Below are 9,148 nucleotides of genomic sequence, written 5' to 3' on the forward strand. Positions count from 1 at the left end.
TTCAGAAAATTTATCCAAATTATTCAACTTTGTTGCAAAACATAAACATCCAAAAACTCTAAGTCTATCAAAAATAGGAGAAGATTTGTAAACCACTTCATAAGGAGAAGCACCTTTTAAAACAGAAGTAGGAGTTCTATTAATTAAGAAAACAGAAGTTAAAACAGCTTCTCCCCAGTACTTAAGAGGTAAACCTGACTGAAAAACCAAAGACCTAGCAACATTTAGAATGTGTCTGTGCTTCCTCTCCACAACTCCATTCTGTTGTGGAGTGTGAACACAAGAAGTTTGATGCACAACCCCTTTAGACTCAAACAATTGTTTCATTTTATTATTTAAAAATTCAGTCCCATTATCTGATCTAACTGTTTTAATTTTAACTTCAAATTGATTTAAGAGAATATTGAAAAACAATAGAACACAATCATAAACTTCATCCTTTGATTTTAACAAATATACCCAAGTAACTCTAGTAAAATCATCCACAATGGTCAAGAAATATCTAAATCCTTCTACAGTGGTCGCTCTATAAGGGCCCCACACATCTAAATGAATTAACTCACCAAGATGTGAAGTTACATGTTGACTAACAGGAAAAGACTCTCTAGTTTGTTTTGCTTTATGACAAACATCACAAGGAGGAAGAATATCATTCTCAAAATTAAGTTTTTGTTTTAAAGAACACAAAGCTTGATCAGAAGGGTGACCAAGCCTATTATGCCAAGTAAATTTAGAAACACAACAAAAGGATGAGGAATTATTAACCCTAAAAGAATTACCTGAAGGTTTACTATTCATGTAATAGAGACCTCCAGACTCTCTATCATTCCCCACCATCTCCTTTGATTGTAAACCCTGAATTTTACAACTATGTTCATTAAAAATGACCTCACAATTACTGTCCTTACAGACTTTATGAACAGACAACAAGTTTACATTAAAGTCAGGAACAGCAAAACATCAAACAAGGTTAAGGAATTAGATATATTCATGTTACCAATCTTCTCTATTTTAGCAGAAGTACCATTAGGACGACTGACAAGAAGATTCAATTAGACACATCCACAGTGTCATGCAGAAGTGATTCAGAGACAATCATATGTTGATTTGCCCTTGAATCAACAATCCACTTTTGAGAATTAACAGAACAATTGAAAGCTTGGAATAAGCAAGTACCTGCCATATTTGCACTGGCAGAAGCTTCCTCATTACCTTGCTTATCATTTATAAGTTGCAAAAACTTAATGTATTGTTCCTTGGTAAGCTGATCAAATTCAGAATCTCCAACATAATCAGTCGAGTTAGGAGCACTAGAACTCCCAGAAGAAGTGGTAACAGAATTAACAGAAAATATTTTTGATTATTAAACTCGTTTTTCTGCTTAAAGTCTTTTGGATACCCTATTAGTTTGTAACATTTATCAATTGAATGACCTTTAATACCACAATTCTTGCATTGAACAACTTGACTTTTACTTTTATTTGAACTGTTGGAGTTAAACCTATTATTAAATCTACTATTGAAAGCAGTAGACTGAGACTTAGATGAAGATTGAGAGGACTGAAGAGAAGACAAAGAACCATTTCTTTGGAGAGACTCTTCTCTAGACAATATAGAAAAAGCAGTTTTAACAGTAGGTAAAGGTTCCATAAGTAAAATATGGCTCTTGACTTGACTATATGTGTCATCAAGACCACTGAGAAACTGCATAAGTTTCATGAGATTAGAATGATCCTTTTGTTTAACAACAGCTTCACAGGTACACTCAGTGAGACTAGTAAGACCATCAAATTCCTTCCAAAGAGAGTCAAGCTTATTAAAGTAGTCTGAAAGTGAAATTCCTTCCAAAGAGAGTCAAGCTTATTAAAGTTTCATGAGATTAGAATGATACTTTTGTTTAACAACAGTTTATTCACTATAAATCAGTTCGATCAAACATGTACTTACATCAGAAAACTCTCTACATATACACTCACACTCAAATCGTTATGTAAACCTCAAACAGTTTCTATACAAGAAGATCCTCTTGTTTACACAGAGAAACCCTAAAATGAGAGAAACCCTAATACGAGAGAAGAGAGTGTGAATACAGAGAAAAAAATCTATCTACTTCACAAATGAGACAGTACAACACTTTAAATATCTCGGATACGCAGCTCCATGGAGCAACCCATAAACTCGCGCATTAACCCGGAAACCTGCATAAGAATTTCACAATACACCCAACACAAATACAAAATATACACAAGATATCCTTTTGAGAATTAATGTAAAGTTTGATACCAGGAAGATATATTATTTCAACAGTTCTTCACGTCTTAAAATTCCAATAGGGTAACGTAACTGATCTTTCCAACTCCTCTAGAAAGCTTTGATGTAATGGTGGAAGTTTATCAGATGAAGGGTGGAGGCGGACGTTATATCGTATAAATACAAAAATAACACAAAAATCTTGGAGATGATTTTATTTTGTTTATGGTCCTTCCACCTAGTCATGATTTTACATTGCATAGGCAAGTTAGGATGTCATAGAGCTTGGCACTAACTAGTATATTTCTTTTATGGTCCTTCATTTTGATTATGTTTTTCATTTCCTAGGATGTCAGGAAGTTTGGTTGTCAACAACTGTAACACCCATACTTTTTAAACAACCATTTAATCACCAAGATTATACAAATATCATGACCTACAGTCATGCTAAAATTCAATTTCATATAAAAAAATTCATAAAATTTATCAAAGTTTACAAACTCATTGGTGTTACTACGATATAACCCAACCTTCTTGATTTCATCATCATGAAAATTTTGAAACTTCATGAATTCAACAAGTCATAAAGGATAAAACATATGAAATTTAGTTCCCTATAACACAAGCTTTACACATAAACTGCATACACGGGATTCTATCCCAACAATTGCCACAATATCCCCTCAGGAAGTCTTTCACAATGTTTCCCAAAGGAAACACTTTTTCCAATAATTCTGAAGGAATCACATATCAGTATTCTCATAGGACTCACATATCAATATTCTTATAGGAGTTTTTATCTCTTTTCTCGAAGGAACATTTAAACAATATTCTCGCAGAAATCATATAACAATATTCTAGTAGAATTTACATATCAATGTCCTTGTAGGAATATCATAACCACATTCCCGTATGAATCACATAATAATATTCCCGTAGGAACCAAATAACACATTGTTCCCTAAGATCCATAACAGATTGTTCTCGTAGGAACCATAGCACATTGTTCCTGTAGTAACCATAACACATTCCCGTATGAATAAGTTACACCATCTTTTTCCTTTTCTTCCCGGCAAAAAGCCCTCATTCATTGAACGAACCATATATATATATATATATATATATATATATATATATATATATATATATATGGGAAATGACACATCAGCCCCATAAACTATTTCGAATTTCCCCATTCAGTCATAAAACTTCTTTTGGTGCTTTATAGAGGCATAAAGTAGATGTTCACCTGCTTTTTTGATCCCCGATACCTGATATAGTAGGTTTGAACCAAATAGTAAAACTTAAAAGTCAACATACGTCATAGGACTACATCGTGCTATGTGTTTCCTTGTTTTTCAAATTATTAGAGATCTGAGATGCTTGTTGTTGCATAAAGACTGCTTTTTTGGTGCACATGTGAAGGGGGAGTGAGAAACGAGTTTACACAATCTATCTTAAAACGTTCCGGAGTTATGAATTGAACAGCAATCACATGTAGTTGTGCATAAACCAAGAACCACATTAACTAAAATAACAGAATTTTGATTCAAAGATTCATTCCCCCAACATTAGAGAAAATAGTTCGAAGTCAAAATCCCACAAAAAAAAAACACCGTAATTTGCCTACTATCCTTCAAAAGAAACATGTCGTAGATTTTCCGGCAAACTGAAACCATTTCCGCCGCAACAAATCATTGTTCAATTATCTATGATTGCACAAAAACGATTATGTCCCATGGAAACTAATTTGAACACACCATTTGGTTTCGAAATCATAGTGTCTCCCTAACAATCTAAACCACCAATGGAATTAACGACACAAACATGATTATAACCGGCGGACTGTAATTCCCCACCGGAGAATTGTTAGTGACGTTGAAGGTTACTGTTACCTATTATGCACCTTAAATGAGAAAAAAAAACACTTTAATTTTTATAATTTAATATTTTCTCACTTTGCTTATAAATACAAACTTCTCATATGTTTAGAATTTTGAATTTAGTTTTTCTTTTAAATAAACTTATGTAATACATGGATCTCACAACTAGTATATATATATATATATATATATATATATATATATATATATATATATATATATATATATAAGGTTCAGAAGACGCGTCGTGACCCACATATCTCCCTAGAAGCTGACATGTGTCCTACCACTCAACCATGTCTTTGCGTCACAAATCAACCTACAGGTTGTGTCGTGACTACCTATTCACTACCACATGTCACGATCGGGTGACACGTGTCATTGATTGGACATATTGATGTGTTGCATCACATAGAGAGTGTGTCACGTTCTCTTATTTTTCTGTTTTCATGATTTTTCTCAAACGTGTCATGCCCAAAAAAACTGACTCTAAAAGTTGAATAGAGTATGGCCAAATACTCAAATTTGCAATCGTTACAACAGCTTCGGGTGCCAGACAACTTGAGTTGTCCCTGAATAGACTCAAATCTATTTCTTTTATATTTCTTCATCCTGATTCTATAGAGGTTTTGGGTGGCCCTTGAGTTCATTCCTCGACACCTAAGTTGTCTTAGATCATGATTTAAATCTTTATTGATACTTGTTTTGATTCCAATTATAGTTAATAACCGGTGATATTAAAATCATCAACATAATGTCCATAAGAGTAAATCTTTATGGATACGGTTAGGGATGAGCATCGGAACCGGCCCGGTCGGAACCGAACCGAACCGGCCCAGGAACCGAACTTGAAAAATAGGAACCGAACCAGACCGTCGGTTCTACCGGTTCCGGTTCTTACCATGTCTTCAATGTTGGAACCGATCCTCGAGAAATAGCAACATACGGTTCCAGTTGTTGCCGGTTCTACCGGTTCCAAAAATCCACAAGAATATCGTCTCGGTCCCGGCCCGATCGGTTTTATCCGGTTCCGGTTTCGGTACCGATTCTGATTCCGGTACCGGCCGGTTCCCTTGTCCAAATGCTCATCCCTAGATACGGTCCCCTAATGATGCTGCTATAATTTATTTGTATAGCTTATTTAGATTTGTCATGCGCTATAATTTATTTGTATAGCTTATTTGGATTTGTTATGCATTAATAGAAATATTTATCACAGCCTTCTTTTTTAAAAATAAATAAATAAATAAACTTTCTAATCTTTACAAAAATTAGGACTTCTTAGGGACATAATTGTTGGAATTCTAGACATGTGCTAAACTGCTAGTATGCATAACTTTTAGACGCATGGTGGGATCCGACCGGAGAATCCGATTCAAATCATTGATACTGCTTTGGAGTTATTTCAATTCTACGTTACACTTTATAAATTTATTTAGCATATTCATTTATTATTCAAAATTGTCACAAGTATAGAATAGTTCTTTTTTCTATTTGAATCAAGTGTAAAATTTTGAATTATTCTAAATTAATATAATATTTATATTCTTGTCAAAACCAAAGAGTATATTCAAGGCTCACATCAATTGTTGTAGATTAAATCCAAATCTAATAGTATAGTTGGTAGCCAATGATGTTTTTTTATAACTGTCTGATGTATATATGGTTTATTACGACCCATAAAATCATTCAAACCAAATACACGAAGATATTTAATTTAAAAATTACAAGCAAAAGCACTTTAACTTGTGGGTCGAAGAACATCTAGGCCTATTGGGCTAACGACTGGTCTGGTTTCTCTCGGCCTAGAGTGATTCAACCCAAATTAAGTGGACTATTAATGGTTATGAATAAAAGCTGTAATAAAGAAAACTTCGAAAAGTAACAAACCCAATCTAAAAGCAAACGTGTTGACCAAGGCCCAAATTGGTTTGGGTTTCTACTTTCTAGTAAATATTGTTCAAAAGCATAAACTTTAAGATGATTACACAAAAGCAGAGTGAGTTCCTGAATAGCATACTAATTAGTAGTTTGGTTTAATAAGGCTCAACCGGTGCACGGAATTTTGCTCCTGCATACACTGCTGCTGCTCCCAACTCTTCTTCTATCCTCAGAAGCTTCAGTTTTCAAATTAAAATTATAAATTTATTCAAGTAACTCATTTACATAATAAATACAAGTAGAGATTAATTTGATTACCTGGTTGTATTTTGCAAGTCGTTCTGAACGACAAGGAGCTCCAGTTTTAATCTGACCCTGTTTCACACACAAATTCCCATAATAAATAAATCATTTATAAAATAACAAAACACCACCTCAAAATATGGTAAAAATATTAATTAATATTATTAATACCGTTGACAAACCAACTGAAAGATCTGCAATAAAAGTATCCTCTGTTTCACCACTTCTATGGCTGGCCATCACACCCCATCCAGCACGCTTCGACATTCTCACTGCCTCTATGCTTTCTGTAACCGATCCAATTTGGTTCACCTAAAATAATCCAATTTATAAATCCAAAATCCCCCTATTATATATTTATTCGCATGCATGCATGAAGATAAGACTAATAATACCTTAAGAAGAAGGGCATTGCAACTCTTCTCTCTGATTGCTTTCTCTACACGCTTGGGATTTGTCACGAGAAGATCATCACCAACAATCTGAACCTGTTCACCAATTTCTGATGTCATCTTTGCATAATGTTCCCAATCATCTTGATCAAACGGATCCTCTATTGATACAATCGGGTAGTCACCCACAAATGACTTGTACACGTTCTTCAAACTGTCCCCTGATATCTTCTCTGATCCATCATTCTTCTACAACAATACAACAATACAAAATTATAAACCCCTTTTATTTTTATTTAATTTCATAATAACACTTAATCCAATAATTAATTCTTACCTCTTCCTTAAAGTTCAAATCATAGGTTTTGCCCTTGTCTTCATAGAACTCGGAAGCAGCAACATCCATTCCAATAACAACCTGGAATTTGGAATTAATCTTTTTTTTTTCAGAAACAAATCTAACAATACAACAGTCAACATATATTTTATAAAAAGAAAAACTACTTTTCCAGTATATCCAGCTTTTGCTATTGCAGTCTTCAAGAGCTCAAGACCTTCTTTGTTCTCCTGTATAACGAATGACAACAACACATAAGTTTATTTTGTATAGATATAAATATAATTTATTAAAGTAAAATTGCTGACCTGGATGTTGGGAGCAAAGCCACCTTCATCACCAACATTTGTGGCATCCTGACCATATTTCTTTTTGATCACAGACTTTAAGTTATGATATACTTCCACACCCATTTTCATGGCTTCCTTGAAAGAAGAAGCTCCAACAGGGAGAATCATGAACTCCTGCATTGCAAGCTTGTTGCCTGCATGTGAACCTCCATTTATCACATTGAATGCTGGTACAGGCAGCACCAACGTCTTGTTTCCAGCAAGGTTTGCAATGTGCTGTGTGTGTGTGTGTGTATTATTTATTAAGACCAAAAATAAGTCAAAAAACTTGTACGAATTCATATCAAAGAGACAGAGATATGATGTGCCTAGTACCTTATAGAGAGGGATTTTTTTCACTGAAGCTCCTGCTTTACACACAGCAAGTGAGACTGCTAGTATAGCATTTGCTCCAAGCTGATAGACAGGGATTAAAATGTTAAAAGAGTTTGAAACTTTTTTTTTTGATTAATAACTGAATTGAATAATGAATTGTGATACCTTCTGTTTGCACCAACCCCATTTGTTTACAGTTCCATCAAGTTCTTGAACCATGAAGTTGTCAATTTTTGTTTGCTCTGAAGGGTCCTGCGGTGCATTTTGACATAGAATCATATTATATTAAATGACTGTAGAGGCTAATACAAAATGATGAAAAGAACATACCTTTCCAATCAAGGCAGGTCCGATTATTGAGTTGACATTCTCCACAGCCTGACCAGTCAATAATAACATGTAAAGTTTAGTTTAGTGGGGATTATTACTTATTAGGGAATAAAATCATATGAAAAACAAAGACGTTTAGGAACAAGAGTTTTACAAACCTTCAAGACACCTTTTCCTAGATAGTCAGAACCTCCATCTCTTAATTCTAGGGCTTCATATATACCTGTGAATACAAAATGAAAAGATAAACCAGTTATAAGCTATAAGTCAAATCATCCATGATTGTAATAAAAGAATTTGTAGGAAAGTATGTTTGTGTATCATACCTGTTGAAGCACCACTGGGTACTGCAGCTCTGGCCAATGTTCCATCAGAGAGCGTAACATCAACCTGAAATTATTAATTTCAGTTCCCAATTGGTATGGTTTAACAATACTCGGTAATATCAAAATCGAACATACAAAACATTCGGACAGTTTCCATAGTCCATAACAAACATCCAAGGAGTCAATATACTACTGGATTTTTTAAACAGATCATAGTCCATAACAAACAATACTCGGTAATATATACACCACATGGCGTAGACTTCATTCATTCTTAGTCGAACGATGCATGAAGTGGATATAAAATACGGATAGAACGAATAATACTGATCCAGTGAATAATCTACTTCCGGCGTTTTTAATCGATAGATATTACTAAGTAGATAAACAATACAGTTAGAACAAAACACGGTGATCAAAATCTAACATCCGACGAATCAATATTTTAATCAATCGTTGCTACTAGGTGGATATACATTTTGATCTACTTATCAAATCCTATCACCCTACGGATGATCTACGTACGGCATTTTTGATGAATCCAATGTACAGCATAACATAAATTACAACTAAAAGGGATGACGATATACAAAAAGAAAATGCATCGAGAAAAAAGAAGTACGAACTTACTTCAACTGTAGGATTACCACGGCTGTCGAATATCTGACGAGCTTTAACAGCCTTGATCGTCGCCATTTTGTTCTGTTGACAGAAAATGAGAAAGCAGAGAGACTTTGTGAATGTAACGCTGTGTTAGAACTTAGAAGTTCGAAGTTGGGCG

General features: G+C 34.2%; 1 protein-coding gene across 2 annotated transcripts; it reads right to left on the reverse strand.

The window, feature by feature from the left end:
- Positions 1 to 5,974: 5,974 nt before the first annotated feature.
- On the reverse strand, positions 5,975 to 9,148 carry LOC145161564 (enolase). 2 transcript variants are annotated; one of them, XM_079081111.1, is made up of 13 exons: positions 8,998 to 9,148; positions 8,368 to 8,431; positions 8,200 to 8,264; positions 8,042 to 8,089; positions 7,877 to 7,963; positions 7,712 to 7,792; positions 7,355 to 7,612; positions 7,214 to 7,276; positions 7,047 to 7,127; positions 6,713 to 6,955; positions 6,489 to 6,629; positions 6,333 to 6,389; positions 5,975 to 6,250 (listed from the first exon to the last, which is right to left on the reverse strand). In XM_079081111.1, exons 1-13 carry the CDS (start codon positions 9,061 to 9,063, stop codon positions 6,170 to 6,172), a joined length of 1,335 nt encoding a protein of 444 aa, XP_078937237.1. In that variant the 5' UTR covers positions 9,064 to 9,148; the 3' UTR covers positions 5,975 to 6,169. The 2 variants fall into 2 exon arrangements, with proteins under 2 accessions (XP_078937237.1, XP_078937236.1); XM_079081110.1 differs by having other exon boundaries at positions 6,713 to 6,958.

Source organism: Lactuca virosa, chromosome 2 (assembly GCF_052849685.1).
Source record: "Lactuca virosa cultivar CGN04683 chromosome 2, Lactuca_virosa_CGN04683_v6, whole genome shotgun sequence".
NCBI lineage: Eukaryota > Viridiplantae > Streptophyta > Magnoliopsida > Asterales > Asteraceae > Lactuca > Lactuca virosa.